Genomic DNA, 17,702 nt, shown 5'->3' on the forward strand with positions numbered 1-17,702 from the left:
AAAAAAAAAATTAAAAAAAAGCAAGGGTTGTAGTTCCAGGAAGAAAATTCCAGCCTGAGATTGCCACCCTAGAAATCACATTTTCTCCCATTCATACAAGGATATAGTAGTTTTCTGTCCTGAAGCTTCCAGATGCTCTCACTTGCCCTGATTCTACAAAAAAGGAATACATGTTTGCTATCATCTTGTACCTTATAGTTAGCTTCATGACCTATTATATTACTTTCACTAGCAGTGACAAATGAGGTACTCAGGGAGATGGAAATAAATCTAGGTTTATAGAAGCTGTGAAAAGTTTATGCAAGTTAAGGTTTTCTCCTAGATCTCCTGAGGCTGTATGGAAAATTGTGAAATATACCAAAGGGCATCTGATGGTCTTGAAAAAAGCCAAAAATCATGAAGGCTTTGGTACTCAACACACAGTTGGTACAGAGACTGATGGGGGGGGNGGGGAGAGAATCCCAAACAGGCTCTGCATTGTCAGCATGAAGCCCAACGCGTGGCTAGAGCTCATGAACCACAAGATCATGACCTGAAGCCAAGTCGGATGCTTAACTGACTGAGCCACATACGTGGCCCCTAGGATCCTGTATAATTTTTTTAAGTTTTTATTTATTTATTTTGAGAGAGAGTGAGAGAATGCATGTACATTAAAGGGGCAGAGAGGGAATCTCAAGCAGGCTCCACACTGTAGCATGGAGACTTGTGCTGGGCTCGAACTCATGAACTGTGAGATCATGACCTGAGCAGAGATCAAGTTGGACGCTTAACCAGCTGAGCCACTCTGGCACTCTTTGTCTATAGTTTTAATAGCTATCCCTGTTATATTACTGTGTGACTATCAAGTCTCACCCATTTGATGTTCTCTAGCCTTGAGTAGCTGCCCACCTACGGCCCCTACTTCTTAGCATCACTGGGCTCAGGTGCTGGTTACCTGACATTGTGGGGCTGCTTGTCACAGGACAGCACAGTGCTTGCAATGGACTGCTGCAGGTGCTGTCGTTGCCTCCTCAGGATCTGCTGGAAGTCATCTTCCAGGGTCTGTACCACATAACGCAGAAAGAGGACTCGCCCAGGCAGATTTTGTCCCTGTAGGAGAAAAAATGAGAAGGATTTCCTTTCAATTTCCCGATGACAGTGAGCATTAGGCTCTCCTAAATATGAAGTCTAAGGGAAGGCCATGCATCACCAAGTATGTCCCTAAAAGAGACACTCCTGAGAAAGAGCAGGCAGTCTAGGTCATTATAAAAGAGGGGAAATTGGGCAATCCCGGAACCTGGAGGTTCCGGACTGAAGGCTTTCTGAATTTAAGGGATATAGAGCCATGAGAAGTCAGTCTCTCACTAAACTTGACTATCAGCCTTAGGATAAATCTCAAATTGTGGATATCAGAACACAGAGACAAAAACTGGTTCCTATATGATTCTGTTGAGCTGCTGGATCAAGCAACCATGATGTCCATACCACTGCTGAACTTCTAGTAACATGAGCTGGTTCATATCCTTATTGTTTAAGCAAGTTTGAGTTGAATTTTCTGTTACAGGTGAAATGATTCTAATTGAGAAAGCCTAACTGATGCAGGTAAAGCGCATGGGCGGTGATGGCGCACAGACCTTATGTATTTATTTTTGTTTGATTGTTTTAAACCCCACACTCATTTCAACTTGCCCTTCTGAGTTTCAGTGTCTCTGTGATTTAAGTGGTGATAACTATATCAAAGCCAGTGTAAGTACCTGTGACATGCCAGGCAGACATGCACTATTTGTTGGTTTCCCTTTACTGGGAGACAAGTGCTGGGATATAGGCCCAGGAGCTCAGGCTTTCAAACTTCAAAGAATAAGGCCCCAAACTGTTTCTGGACTCTGGGAACTTTCCAAACACCAGGGTAATGGACTAGGGTATGGTTTAGTCAGCAGGAAAATGAATGACCATTGTAAGCACATATGATTTCTTTTTTTAAGAGGAGGTGAGAGGGGCGCCTGGGTGGCTCATTCAGTTGAGCGTCTGACTTCGGCTCAGGTCATGATCTCACAGTTCATGGGTTTGAGCCCCACATCGAGCTCTGTGCTGGCAGTTCAGAGCCTGGAGGTGCTTTGGATTCTGTGTTTCCCTCTCTCTCTGGTCCTCCCCTACTCGTGCTCATCTCTCAAAAATAAACAAACATTAGAGGCGCCTGGGTGCTCAGTCAGTTAAGCATCTGGCTTCAACTCAGGTCATGATCTCAGGGTTCATGAGTTCAAGCCCCGTGTCGGGCTCTGTGTTGACTGCCAGCTCAGAGCCTGGAGCTTGCTTCAGATTCTGTATTTCCCCCTCTCTCTGACCCTCCCCTGCTCATGCTGTATCTCTCCCTCTCAGAAATAAAAACATTAAAAAATTTTAAAGTAAATAAACGTTAAAAAATTTCTAAAAAAATATAAAAAGAAGGTAAGAATGTGATAACTTTGTCTTCCAATGTGCATATGTTTTTTCCCCTAATTCTCATTAATTGGTACAAATAATGTCTCTCAATTATTTTGAGAGACAGTGTGCATGAGCTGGATAGGGGCAAAGAGAGAGGATTGGGGCAGAGAGAGAGGATCCTAGGCAGGCTCTGCACTGTCAACGTGTAAGTGGGGCTCAAGCTCACAAACCGTGAGATCATGATCTGAGCTGAAATCAAGAGATGGATGCTTAACCAATTGAGCCACCCAGGGGCCCTGGTGCAAATGATTTTTTAAAAATCAAGTAGTTGTGCTAGACTTATGATGAAATCTACTGCTTCCCCACTGTAGCACCCTAGAGGGAAATTTTACTCTTTCTTCTGAAAGTTACTCTACACATCTCTAAAAAACGATCTTACCACTACTTCTTGATTTATCAACTTTAGACATTATCTATTGGCTTCTGCTGTGCTAGATAAGGACTTAACTCACTTATGCCACTTCCCCATTTTTCTTCCTAAAATAACTATCTCAATTGATGTTCCATCATCTACAGATGGTACCTCTTGATTCTCCATTTTGTAGGATAAGGATGTCATAAAAGCCCTACTATTCTCAGAGATCCTATCCCTTTTCACCTAGTAATCTTTATCATCTAGTGTTTTCCATTGTCAAGGCTAAAACTGTTTTCTGTTTTAATATAAAAACTGATTCTAAATATTACAAATAGTGTTTACAGTATGAGGACTATGTTAAGATTATTTACTACACTGGAAATCCATGTGGTACACTAAGAAAATATTTTTTTTTTAATAGTTTATTGTCAAATTAGTTTCCACGTAACACTCAGTGCTCATCCCCACAAGTGTCCTCCTCCATGCCCATCCCCCCTCCCCCCCACATCCATCAGTCCTCAGTTTTTGTCAGCATTCAAGAGTCTCTCATGGTTTGCTTCTCTCCCTTTCCCCCACCATTTCTGCCCTTCTTCTCCCCCTTGTTCCTCCGTCAAGTTCCTCCTAATCCTCCTATACGTGCAAACATATGATATTGAGGGTGTTATGCTGAGCGAAATAAGTCAGGCAGAGAAGAAAATACTTTTTCTTGTGAAGCTTTTTGATCTTCTTAAAGTTTCTTCGTTATCCTCCCTATACTGCCTACAATAATCACTTTACTTCTTTTAACTCCTCAAGAATGGTGCTGAATCTTGAGAATATCCTTCTTTCTCGTTTTTTTTTTTTTTTTCATTTTTAAAAACAACTTTATTGGGGCACCTAGGTGGCTTAGTTGGTTAAGCGTCCAACTTTGGCTCAGGTCATGATCTGTGGTTCACTGGTTTGAGGCCCACATCGGGCTCTGTGCTGACAGCCAGCTCAGAGTCTGGAGCCTGCTTCAGATTCTGTGTCTCCCTCTCTCTCTGACCCTCTCCAGCTCAGGCTCTGTCTGTCTGTCTGTCTCTCTCAAAAATAAACATTTAAAAAAAAACACCAACTTTATTGACAACCCTTACATATTTACCCATTTTAAATGTGCAATTCAATGATTTGTTGTAAATTTACTGAGTTTGGTAATCGTGGCCATAACCAATTTTTAGAGTATCTTTATAACTGAAATAAGATCCCTCATGTCTATTTACAGTTAGTTCCCATTCCCATCTATAGCCCCAGGCAACCACTCCTCTACTTTCTGGCTCTACTGACTTGTCCTTCTGGACATTTCATATAAGCAGAATTATACACCATGTGATCTTGTGTGTATGGTTTCCTTTTATGTAGCTTAATATTTTTTGAGGTTTGTCCATGTTACACCACATATCAAGAGCTTTTTCTTTTTTTTTTTAATTACTGACTAGCATTCCCATGTTTGAATGTAGCACATTTTGTTCATCCATTCATTTGTTGATGGACATTTGGGTTGTTTCCACTTTTGGCTAATATGAATAAGGCTGCTATGAACATTCACATGCAAGTCTTTGTTAGGCACGTATTTTCATTTTTCTTGGGTCAGTATCTGGAAGTTGAATAGCTTGGTCATATGATAAGTTTATGTTTACTTTTTTAAAGGAACTGTCAAACTGTTTTCCACAGTGGCTTTACCATTTATGAATATTCCCACCAGTAATGTTATCAGACTTCCTGTATCTCCATTTTCTTGCCAACATGTTATTGCCTGCTTTCTTTTTAAAATTTTTAAAATTTATGATAAACATTTAACACAGATTTAAACTATCTTAACCATTTATATTTTTGAGAGAGAGAGAGAGAGAACAAGCAGGGGAAGGGCAGAGAAAAAGAGGGAAACACAGAATCCTAATCAATCTCCAGGCTCTTAGCTGTCAGCACAGGTCTGATGCACGGCTCAAACCCATAAACTGTGAGATCATGACCTGAGCTGAGGTCGGGTGCTTAACTGACTGAACCACCCAGGGCTCGTCCCCGCTTTTTTTTTTCTTTTTTTTTAAATATTTTTGTTTATTTCTAGGAGAGAGAGAGACAGCGTGAGCAGGGGAGGGTCAGAGAGAGAGGGAGTCACAGACTGAAACAGGCTCCAGGCCCTGAGCTGGCAGTCAGCACAGAGCCCCGCGCGGGTCTCGAACCCACGAACAGCGAGATCATGACCTAAGCGAAAGTCGGACGCTTAACCGACTAAGCCACCCAGGCGCCCCAACGTCCCTGCTTTTTTTCTTAAGTAGGCTTCATGCCTAGCATGGAGCCCAACTCAGGGCTTGAACTCATGACCCTGAGATCAAGACTTGGGCTGAGACCAAGGGTCGGATGGTAACCCACTGAGCCACCCAGCCACCCTATCTTAATCATTTTTAAGTATATTCATATAGTTATGTAACAGATCTCCTGAACTTTTCCATTTGCAAAATAAAACTCTACATACATTGAACAATAACGTCCCATTTCCTCCTTCCCCCAGCCCCTGATAACCAACATTCTATTTGCTTTTTTTTTAATAATTTTTTTTAGTGTTTTATTTATTTCTGAGAGAGAGGGAGAGCGAGCGAGCATGAGTAGGGGAGAGAGAGACAGACAGCATGAACAGGAGAGGGTCAGAGAGAGGGAGACACAGAATCCAAAGAAAGGCTCCAGGCTCTGAGCTAGCTGTCAGCACAGAGCCCGATGTGGGCCTCGAACCCACGAATCCTGAGATCATGATCTGCGCCAAAGTTGGATGTCCAACAGACTGAGCCACCCAGGCACCCCTCTGTTTGCTTTTTATATTAATGACAGCTATAGACATTTTGTGTACGTCAAATTACACAGGATCTTTTTGTGACTGGCTTATTTCACTTGGTATAATATCCTCATTATGCTACCATCCATGTTGTAGCATATGGGATTTCCTTCCTAATTAAAGCAGAGTTACTATTTCATTGTACCTGTATATGCCACATTTTGTTTACCTAGTTATCTATTGACAGACACTTGGGTTGTTTCCACTTCTTGGCTATTCTGAATAACGGTGCTATGAACATGGCTGTGCAAATCTCTCTTCAAGATCCTTCTTTAATTCTTTTACATATATACCCATGTGGGAATATATGAAGTGGGATTGATGGATCATATGGTAATTCTATTAACTTTTCGAAGAAACACCATGTAGTTTTCCACAGTGGTTGTATGATTTTATAATCCTACCCACAGTGGGCAAGTGTTCTCATTTCTCTACATCTTTGCCATGACTTATGCCTTATTTTCTGTTAAAAATTTTTTTTTTTAATTTTTTAAAAACGTTTATCTATTTAGAGAGAGAGAAAGAGAGAGCACATGCGTGCACAGGGAAGGGGCAGAGAGAGAGGGAGACACAGAATCTGAAGCAGGCTCCAGACTCTGAGCTGTCAGCACAGAGCCCGACATAGGGCTTGAACTCACAAACTTGTGAGATCATGACCTGAGCTGAAGTCAGATGCTTAACTGACTGAACCACCCAGGCCCACCCCCCTCAAATTTTTGTTTTAATAGTAGTCATCCTGAATGGGTTTGAGATGATATCTCACTGTGGTTTTGATTTGCACTCTCTGTGATTAGTGATGCTGAGTGTCCTTCCATATGCTTGCTGACCATTTTTTAAAAAATAGTTTACTGTCAAGTTGGTTTCCATATAACACCCAGTGCTCATCCCCACAAGTGCCCTCCTCCGTGCCCATCACCCCCTTCCCCTCCCCCCACCCCATCTGCCCTCAGTTTGTTCTCGCATTCAAGAGTTTCTCATGGTTTGCCTCTCCCTCTCCCTCACTATTTTCCCCCTTCTCCTCCCACCATGGTCTTCCGTTAAGTTCCTCCTAATCATCCTATACATGCAAACATATGGTATTTGTCCTTCTCTGCCTGACTTATTTTGCTCAGCATAACACCCTCATGTTCCATCCACGTTGCTACACATGGCCAGATTTCATTCTTTCTCATTGCCATGCAGTATTCCATTATATAGATAAACCACATCTTCTTGATCCATTTGTCAGTTGATGGACACTTAGCTTGTTGGCCATTTGTATATTATCTTTGGAGAAATGTCTATTCAAGTCCTTTGCCTTTTTAAAAATCAGGTTATTTTGTTTTTCTATTTTCCCTTTAATTCTGTCAGTTTTGTAGAAAAATGTGAAATGTTAAGGAGCTCTTTTATACATTCAGGATATTAACCCCTTATCAGATATGTGATTTTAAAATGTTTTCTCCTGGGTGCCCAGGTGGCTCAGTCGGTGGAGGGTCCAACTCCATTTTGGTTCAGGTTGTGATCTCACAGTCATGGAATAGAGTCCTGAGTCAGGCTCCGTGTTAGGAGTGCAGCCTGCGTGGGATTCTCTCTCTGTCCCTCTGCCCCTCCTCTGCTCCTGCGTGTGTGTGTGTGAAATCTCTCTCTTAAAAAAATAAAAAAACTTTATAAAACTTAACAAAATGTTTTCTCTTATTCCATAGATTGCCTTTTCACTCCAGATTGTGTTCTGGAGTGTGCACATTTTAAACTTTGATATAGTCACGTTTGCTTTTTTTTTTTTGCTGGTGTCTTTGGCATCATATCAGAGAAAAATACCAAATCCAATATCATGAAGCTTCTTTTGTTAGAGTTTTAGACTTCTTGGTATGATGTAGGAGATCTTTGATCCATTCTGAGTTGATTTTTGTATATGGTATTGGAGAAGAGTCCAACTTCATTCTTTTGCATATGGCTATCCAGTTCTCCCAAAACCACTTGTTGAAGAGGCTATCTTTCCCCTTTGAATGGTCTTGGCATCCCTGATGAATATCACTTGACCATATTCACAAATGTTTTTTTCTGGGTTCTCCATTTTACTGCATATGTATGTATGTCTGTATTTATGAGATTACCACAGTTTTGATTACTGTAGCTTTGTAATATGTTTAAAATCAAGTAGTATGCATACTCTAACTTTGTTTTTTTTTCAAGATTGTTTGGGCTATTCAGGGTCTTCTGAGATTCCATAGGAATTTTAGAATGAATTTTTCTGTGTCTGCAAAAAATGCTCCTGGGGTTTTGATAGGGATTGTGCTGAATATGTGGATTACTTTGGTTACTACTGACATCTTAACAATATTAAGTCTTCCAACCTTGAACATGAGATGTCTTACTATTTATTTTTTAACAATTTTTAGTTTAATATTCTCATTTTGTTCACACATAATTTTCATGTTTCAGTTAGTTGTCTATGTCTGTCTCTTTTAGTTTCTTGTACATTTTTAAGATAGTTTAAAAACATTCTTCTGTCAGGGGAGCACCATTTAAGCATCTGGCTCTTGATTTTGGCTCAGGTCGACTCATGGTTGTGAGATCTGGCCCCACGTCAGGTTCTGCACTAAGTGTGTGCTTTTATCTGTCTTAATTTCCCAAATGGCTTGCCTTTGTCTCTTCTCAGGAGCCCACAGTCTCTCGCTTCCCTGGTACCTGCCTGTGGAACTGCATACTCCCTGCAGCTATAACATGTGGCAGTGCTCACCTCTCTTTTCAGCAACTTCCAAACTATATCACTATTCCCATCAGGAGAGAAAACAACCATCCCTTGGGCAGCTCCCTAACAAGTCAGGACACTGGACTCAAAGTCCACTTTTTGGGAGGAGCTGGGGCAGGTGAAATTTCCTCCCAGTTGCACCATGTTATGCAGGGGAGGGGGAGGGACATGGGCACACCAACCGACACAAACTCTCCTACTCCTTTCACTGAGTCCCTTCTTGAGTATGCATTCTCCTGGGCACTGAAGCTTCTCAACTGATCTCCAGAGTTTTCACAGAAGTATTCTGGTCCATATGTTTTTCTTAATTTGGTGTCTCCATGGGCTAACAATAGCCCAGAGCTTCCTTGTTTATCATCTTGGTGATGTTTCCCAGATCATTCTTTTTTTATTTATTTTTTAATTTATTTTTATTTATTTCTAGGAGAGAGAGACAGCGTGAGCAGGGGAGGGTCAGAGAGAGGGAGACACAGACTCTGAAATAGGCTCCAAGCTCTGAGCTGGTAGTCAGCACAGAGCCCGACGTGGGGCTCAAACCCACGAACCGTGAGATCATGACCTAAGCGAAAGTCAGACGCTTAACCGACTAAGCCACCCAGGCACCCCTCCCAGATCATTCTTAAAGCCCTAAGTTATTCTGCTCCAATCTGGACTGACTGCTGTGTCTACTATTCACCATAATTTTAGTTCTCTTTATTATTCTCTTGGATTAGATCTAGTGTTCCCTGGATCCTGTGCCACCCTCTTTATTAATCCTCCCTTCTTTAGATGCATACCTTTAGGTAACCAAAGAAATGGCGTGTGAGGATATTTTTTTTCAAGTTTCTACATGTGTGGAATGTCTTTATGTTACATTCACACTTGAATAATAGTTTGGTTGAGTATGGAATTCTAAGTTGAAAACAATTTGTTCCATCCAAGTGCTCTGGGTGAGCAGACAGAACGCTGGCCATCAAATTTAGGGACCCCTAAAAGTCAGAATGCAGAACTTTTTTTCTGGAGCACAAACTCTATACAAGGTGCCTTTGTTTATGACATTCAATGTCTTTAAAAAATAAGTCCTCATGGGGCGCTGGGTGGCTCAGTCGGTTAAGCGTCCGACTTCGGCTCAGGTCATGATCTCATGGTTTGTGGGTTTGAGCCCCGCGTCGGGCTCTGTGCTGACAGCTAGCTCAGAGGCCGGAGGCTGTTTCAGATTCTGTATCTCCGTCTCCCTCTGACCCTCCCATGCTCATGTTGTATCTCTCTCTCCCTCCCAAATAAATAAAACATTAAAAAAAAAAGTCCTCTGACTTTTTGCCTGAAGGGCAGGTAACCTGATGACTGAACTTTGTGTACTCAAGAATGGAGAGGTTGTCAGTTCTTGCTACAAACTTTCAACACATTTACAGCCTTCATCTGACTCTAACCCTCTTGTATATACTGTGTTTGAGTTAAAAACCTCTCTGCTCCAAACGGAGATTTCCTTTCTCCTTGACTGCAGCCACCTGTAAATGTAGTATAGCCTGTGGCTTTCTCTGCCTAGCTTTACCAGTCAACACTCTTACACTTCTTTTAGTTCTTTAGTTTTCATTCAAATCTATTGCCCTTCCCCTTATTTTCATTGCCATGGATTTATATCTTTCTCTATTCATTTACTATTCTTTTCAGTGGGATCTCAAGAAGGAAAGGAATAAGTGAAGGTATTCAGTTTTGAACTGGAAGAAAGCACATACCATTTCTAAAGGAATTTTTTGGTGAGGTTGGGAGTATAAGGAGGGAATAACGGCAAAGACATTACTACCAGATTTACCATCACTTTTGTTTCTAGTTAAAACTTTCTATGCAAAAGATACACCCTCATAATCGTTATGTTACCTCTTCCTCCATGACATAAGTGAGCAGCTTCCAGTCCCACTCCACTGTCTTGGCATTAGCTGGATGTAGCCTGAAAGTCAAGTGACATCAATTAGAATTCTAGAGGGCTTAGTGGAAGAAGGGATGGGATCCGGAAGATAACAGAAACAAGAAGCCTCCTCTTAGCCTGTTTTTGTCTATCCTCTGACATGATACCATGTCTTATGACAGTAGTGGAACTTCAGTTTTTTTGCTACCCAGCATCCACTTCTTTTGGAAGGCATTAGTACTCCAATTTTGCCTTGAAGAAATCAACTCTTTTTTACTGTTAGTCCATTAGCTTTACCCTACCAGAATCCCAGCCCATGAAGTATATTGAGCCCATCATACTATTCTATCCCTCAGTTCACAGTGATGGGCTCAAAAATGGGCTCATGTCCTATGTTGTCCCAATTAAAGCCTATAAGACTCAATTTCAGAACTTTGGTGTGATTATAAAGGAAGTGGACTTTCTCTCATAAAAGCCGAAGGCTGAGAAGACTACTATGTGGAGCCTCAAGAGAGAAGCAAAGCAGGAAAATGGATCCTGGTAACCATTTTGAACTGAATTAAGTCTTATTCCTATGCTTCTAGTAAAATGAATAATTAAAATCTCTTATCAGCTGTTAAAGCTAGTTTGGATTGGGTTTCCTATTAGTTGCAACCCAAATAACGTTAATAAGCTAAGCCCCCCTCTCTAATGGTTAGCTGAATCAAGCTTAGGCGAGAGAAAGCTGTGCCCTCAGTCCAGATTCTCCAGGAGATTCACCAACATCAAAGGTTCATACTGTTGAATTTTCATGAGAAGCATATAGGCCTCCTTCAGTACATCCACGGTCTCAGAGCCACTGAGCAGGATTTTCTGGATGATATGAGCCACAATTTCTCTGGGTGGGTAATGCTGGGGTGACACAAAGTCCATTAAAAACTGCACAGTCCCCAGGGGAAAATTTTCTTCAATGGTGTTTGTTACCATTCTTAGTCTTCGATGAGGAATGGGTTCTAGTTTTTGACCCTTACTCTGCAGAGATAAAAATAAACCAATTAGAACAGGTTTCTACAGACTTATATACAGAGGTTCTGAAACAGGTTCAAGACAGCAAAATTTTCCATGCATTTGATATATTCATAATGAAAAATAAAAAGACTGAAGGCCTTATCTAAAAAACTTTTAATGGAAAATACTTATACTAGGTTAAAAAATAAGAATTCAAAGTTCTACATATAATTTCATCTGTGCTAAAAGATAGCATTGAAAAGAAGTACAAAAGGGTCAAGAGTTAGCCTAAGTAGATTTTAGAGGGTGAGAAAATAGGGTAGTTGTGATACTAGTATCAGATACTTAGATAAAGAGAGGAAGAAAGATGCTTTAAAATTTTTTTTCAATGTTTATTTTTGAGAGGCAGAGAGACAGAGCATGAGTGGGGGAGGGGCAGTGAGAGAGGGAGACACAGAATCTGAAGCAGGTTCCTGATTCTGAGCTGTCAGCACAGAGCCTGATGCAGGGCTCAAACTCACTAACTGTAAGATCATGACCTAAGATGAAGTCAGACGCTTAACCGACTGAGCCACCCGAGCACCCCGAAAGATGCTTTAAATATGTTTTATTGTTAAGAGAAGAATCCCATTTTGTTGATTTACTGTCAACAGTAAATGTTAGGTTGCTTCCCTCCCACCTCCCAAATGTATGTATATAGACTGGGAGAGAATTTGTGAAAAGTGGTTTCCTATTATCTGGGGTGGTGGAATTACAGATGATTTTCTTCTGTATGCTCTTTTGTATTTTTCTATAATAGACACATATTACTTTCATAATCAAAAGAAAAAAACATGAAAAAGTTTTCTGACATCAGAATATAACAATAACGATAATTTTTGAACATTTAACTTATTCTCGTCTTAATTCTCACAACCCTAATAAGTACATACCACTATTATTCCTATTTTATAGATAAGGAGACTGAGATTTAGAGAGTAAGGATTTGTCATGCAACAAATGGCAGAAGCTGGCTTCACACATGGGTGGTGTTCCCAGATCTGCCCTCTAAATTCATACTACCTCTCAACAACAAAACTAATAATAATAAATATGTTTTTATTAAAAATCCCCATTATTAAAAAATTTTAAATGCCTATGTATAAAAAGCAACTGAGCAGGAAATACACCAAAATTATTAACAATAATAAATGCTGATTGATAGCACCCTAATTATTTTTTATATTTTAAAATGGTTTATATTAAGCAAACATTATTTTTAAGATCTGAGAATATTAAGCTTATTATTTTATTATTATTTTTTTAATTTGAGAGAGAGAGAATATGAGGGAGAGGGAGAGGGAGAGGCAGAGGGAGAGGGAGAGGGAGAGTCTTAAGCAGGCTCCACATCCAAAGTGGATCCTGACATGGTGTTTGATCTCAAGACCTTGGGATCATGACCTGGGCCAAAATCAAGAGTTGGACGCTCAACTAACTGAGCCACCCAGGCACCCCAAGTATTAAATTTAAAACATCAACCAAAGATCTGACAGCTTATATGTAACAGCAAAACAGTGATGGCTAGAATTGTCCTTCCAGAAAATCTTATGGAGAAGTCTAGTTAGCTTTCCTTATGTCTCAAATCACGTAAGGGTAACCTCTTACCTTACTGATCAGAGACCAACACTGTACATGTCATGCAATTAAATTAAGAGCCAGAGAAAAGAAGAACAAAAAAATATTGCTTTTGTGACTATTTTACATGTGAGACACTTTACCTACATTTGAACCTATATTATTCATTTCTTGCCTACAAATGGGGACATCTACAAACAGATAAAGTTTATAAATTCTTTTGATGCCCATATACTAAAGGGGAACTATGACTTATAAAGTATTTATTTCGGCCTTGAAAGGTGGCTTTGTGCTTTGTGTTTACTTTTAGGTCAAACAACTTTATGATATGAGCAAAGAGAGACTCAGAAGAGTTAAGGCCAGTGGCTGGTAAGTGGGGACTGGCTAAGAAGTTCTGAGAAGAAAATGACCTAGTGAAGAAGTACTTACTAAAAGCCCAAAAGAACTCATAGGAGAGACAGAAAAGATTTACAGATGTATTCTAGACGGCCAAGGTTCTTTAAGGTAAGAAATAAAGATGCAGAAGAAAAATCCCCTTTGTTTGGCCTAACTGCCAGCTTATAATCTATGTTTACACAGAAAGGGGATATGGTGTCCCATTTACATCTACTGGCGGCTTTGCTACTTGTGCAGCACCCATAAAGCACTACAGCCTAGACTAGGGAAACACAAACTCTCTCAAGTCCTTCAAATGCTCTTGATACTGGATTGATGTATCACCATCCTGAGGCAAACCTGCAGGAATAAAGAGTGAGCTAGGGCAGTTGGGGAGACTCATTCAGAAAAAGAAGACATAAAACATATTAGAAGATATAACAACAATTAAAATGAGAAGAAAAAATTCAATCTTCAAGGCCAAATTGATATGAATGTCTGATACAGGGTACACAGGGTGACTGATTGTTCTAAGAATGCACCTTTTGAATTCATGGATTACCTCAAACCAGTCTTTTCTTAAAAAAGATTTATTATTTATTTCTATACAAAAATATATTTGTTTATTTTTTTAAGGTTTATTTAAGGTGAGGGAAAGTGAGCATGAGCCTGGGAGGGGAAAAGAGAAAGGGAGAGAAAATCCAAGCAGGCTCCATGCGGTCAGTGAAGAGCCTGGCCTCGGTCCTGAACTCATGAACCATGAGATCATGACCTGAGCTGAAATCAAGAGTCGGAGGCTTAACCAACTGAACCACCCAGGCATCCCTCAAGCCAGTCTTCTTAATGTTGAGGATATGGTTATGGATGATGAAAAAATAGCTTCATAGTATAAGACTTCACCACGAACTGTTTCTTACATCTGCTAAGAAAAGTATCTGGTTTAGTTCTCTCAGCTCCATAAAGACCAATGGGAAGTAGAGTTCCCGTTAAAATCTTTTTTCCCCAATGTTTATTTTTGAGAGAGACAGAGAAAGAGGGAGAGACAGTGTGCATGCACCCATGAAGAGGGGAGGGGCAGAGAGAGAAGGAGACAGAGACTCTCAAGCAGGCTCTGCACTGTCAGTGCAGAACCTGATGGGGTGGGAGTGGAGGTGGGGTGGGCTTGAACTCACGAACTGTTAGATCATGACCTGAGCTGAAATTGAGACTTGGTCGGTTAAGTGACCAAGCCAGCCAGGCGCCCCTCCCATTAAATCTTAAAATTGAATTTCCTCCCCAAAAGTCAGAAAGTAATAGTTTTGGAAGCACTGAAGTGTCAAGGACATCACTATCCCTGTGATGTGAGAACTAAAATAAGGGTATCAGGAAAGGAAAGGCATAGGAATTGAGAAGTATTTGATGAAGGCCTATAATGAGCCAGATACTCTAAAAGACAGACACTTTTACATATACTATGTCATTTAATGATCGTGTGAGGTATGTTTTTATCTCCATTTTACATATAGGAAAGAAGCTAAGGCTCAGAAAGGTAAAGTGTCTTCTACAATGCCAGTTTTTAACTGTGGGGGTGAAATTTGAACCCAGGTCTGACTACACTAGATGATTCTACAAGTGGAGGAAAGATAAAAATATCAAATTTATACTGAGCCTGTCTGTCATGCATATTTATGTTAGGCCTATACAAAGGACACCTAATCCCTAGGGGAAGACAAATTAGCTCACCTCTCTTGTGTCTTTATCTGGTATTAGTGTCTGGAAGAAGAGGTGATGCACTGGAGGTCGTAAGAAGTACTTCAGTCTGTGCAGGCACGGTCTAGTGTATAACCCACTTTGTGGTGTTCGTGCTTGTACCTGGGCACACTCGAGGTTAGCAGGCTCTGACAGTGATCTCTCTTTTCTGGCTGGATTTTCTGTAACAGAGAGCCAAGGAACTTTCTCTAAGGAAGTTTCAAACTGGGGAGACTGTGGACTGGGAGAGGACCTTGGGGAAGATGAAGTGGAGACATCCACAGGGGTGTCATGGTTCTTTATTTCATTTTGGGGAGGGTCAGGCCAGTCTTGTCGCAAGTAAGGCAAGTCTCCAAGTGAGTGGGGCGTGTCCCCTTGCAAGCAAGCCATGTGTCCAGTTGAAGGGAGCAGATCTCCTGGGAAGTGGGGGACTTCTCCAGGTGAATGGGGCATGCTTTCTGGTGACTGTGGGGCATCTCCTGGCGACTGTGGCATGTCTGCTGGCGACTGTGGAATATCTGCTGGCGACTGTGGCACATGTCTTGGTGACTGTGATACATCTTCTGGTGACTGTGGCACATCTCCCAGTGACTGTGGCATATCCCATAAGTGTGCCACATCTTGTTGATATGACATGTTTTGAGGTGGGCCTGGCACATCTTGAGGTGGGCACAGTGAGTCTTGAGGTGGGCTGGGTGAGTACTGAGGTTGCCATGATGAGTCTTGAGGTGAGCGTGGCACATTTTGCTGAGGACATGACATCTCTTGAGGAGGGCATGGAATTTCTTGAGGTGGGTGAGGCAGAGCTTGTAGTTGGCACTGCATGGTTTGTGGTGGGCATGACAAGGCTCGTGGTGGGCACGAAGAGGCTCGTGGTGGACAGGGTGAGGCTCGCAGTGGGCACGGCAAGGCTCGCAGTGGGCACGGCAAGGCTTGTGGTGGGCAAGGCACATCTTGCTGTGGGGGTGGTAGGGGTGCCCTCTGATTGCTGCTGCCACCATTATTGCTGGTCGGGGAATGGGAGCGAACATCTGAAGATAGCTGTAGGCTTGCCAAGAAGCCAAGGTCACCTTTGAATGCAGTTGAACTACAATTTGGCTCTGCTGGATACACAGAGTCCCCACTGACAGATGTAGGAGGTTGTGGACCCTCAAATGTGGTTTCTTCCAAAAGGTCCAAATCCACAGGATCGCTGTTAATGATTCTCCGTGCTGCAGGCCGAGAGCTTCTGTCTACCCGCCCTTCCATCATCTCTTTGCTGGAGAGGCTGGCACATGTCTGAAGACTGGTTGGCTCCTTCTGAGAAGGAGCAACAGGTTCTAGAGTCAAGTCAAGAGTGGCAATGGGTCTATTTTCTTCCTCAGTTCCTGTCAGGTCAATCACACAGAGTCCATTGCGATCCTTTGCCCTTGGTCTGGTTTCTCTAGTTAAGTCAATGAAGTCCTGTTAAAGAATTATGAGAATATAAGTGGTCAAATAGGGAGTCTTTGCTTTATCTAAGAAGATTTATATCTGAGTTTTTAAGAATAATCCTATTTTACCTTTTCACTTTGCTGAAAATTTATACATTTTGTATAACATAAGCATTAGTATTTCTTTTGGTTGAAATTTTGCTGGTGTCAATACTGTCTATTTCTATGCCATCTTAAATTATCCAAAAGCTACATGCATATAACTGAGGGCATAGTGGGAAATTCAAGGTAAACAGGGGAGCAGTAGAGAAGATTTCAACCTTAAGTCACAAGGGAAAAAGCAATCTTTGTTTGAAAAAGCAAATACATAGGATAACTTACAACAGAAACTAAAGAAGAAGGTAAGCTAACAGCAGATAATTTACCATGTGCTAAGAACATGTTGAGTGCTTTCACATATCTTTAATTTTCATAATATCCCTATCAGGTAGGCCTTATAATTTCCATTATACAGATGGGGAAAATGGAGTTCAGAGGAGTTAGGTTATTACCTAAGGATTATACAATTAAGTCACAGACACACACATTCAAACCCAGGTCTCTTTCCTTCTTTCTCTGTACAACTTCATTCAATATATAATCAGCCTATATTCAGATATGTAGAGTAATACAATAACAGTTATAAAAGCAACAGTGTAAGTCTGAGCCCTAACTAGGTTCATTATGGAAAACCTCCTATCTTTACCTCCATTCTTTGCCAAAATGATAAGGTAGTTCATAAATCCTGATGATGTCAGCCCATGGTACTAAAATCAGTTTCCGTGCCATATACATGGAAAAATATTGTACTCCCTTTCAACTCTCAAAACCATCTCAGTGTGGATGACAAATAATATTAGCCTAATTTTCGATCAATCTCATTGATGAATATGAACGCAAATATCCTCTCTGAAGTATCAGTAAATCCGGTATTAAAAAAAAAAAGAGTTCCATTTCTGATCAGAAGGGCTAGCTAGATACTCTGATCAACCAACCTAATAAAAGCTAGAAATTATATATAAATGTAAAAACACCAGAGGAGTTATAACAAGAAAAACTGACCAAAAGAAAGCCAGTGTATCTATATTAATGTTAGACAAACTAAATTTCAATGAAAATAGTACTACTAGAGATAGAGAGGCTACCGTATGATAAAAGGCTTATTTCATCACATAATAATTTTAAAATTATACCTAATAACATAGTCTTCATAAAGCAAAAATAGAAACAAGTACAAGGAGAAAAAGGAATATCCAGTCATTATAAGAAAC

The 17,702-nt window shown here is 40.8% G+C and overlaps 1 protein-coding gene across 1 annotated transcript in view; it reads right to left on the minus strand.

The window, feature by feature from the left end:
* SIMC1 (SUMO interacting motifs containing 1) overlaps window positions 1-16,314 on the minus strand; it is a 38,810-nt gene extending 22,496 nt beyond the window's left edge. The window contains exons 1-4 of the mRNA XM_077757280.1: window positions 14,975-16,314; window positions 11,055-11,287; window positions 10,249-10,318; window positions 935-1,089 (exon numbers count right to left, since the gene is read on the minus strand). Of these exons, the coding sequence (XP_077613406.1) occupies window positions 935-1,089; window positions 10,249-10,318; window positions 11,055-11,287; window positions 14,975-16,231 (1,715 nt within the window). The 5' untranslated portion in view covers window positions 16,232-16,314. The remainder of the gene's footprint in view (window positions 1-934; window positions 1,090-10,248; window positions 10,319-11,054; window positions 11,288-14,974) is intronic.
* Window positions 16,315-17,702: the final 1,388 nt, after the last annotated feature.

Source organism: Crocuta crocuta, unplaced genomic scaffold (genome assembly GCF_008692635.1).
Source record: "Crocuta crocuta isolate KB4526 unplaced genomic scaffold, BGI_CrCroc_1.0 scaffold131, whole genome shotgun sequence".
Taxonomy (NCBI): Eukaryota; Metazoa; Chordata; class Mammalia; order Carnivora; family Hyaenidae; genus Crocuta; species Crocuta crocuta.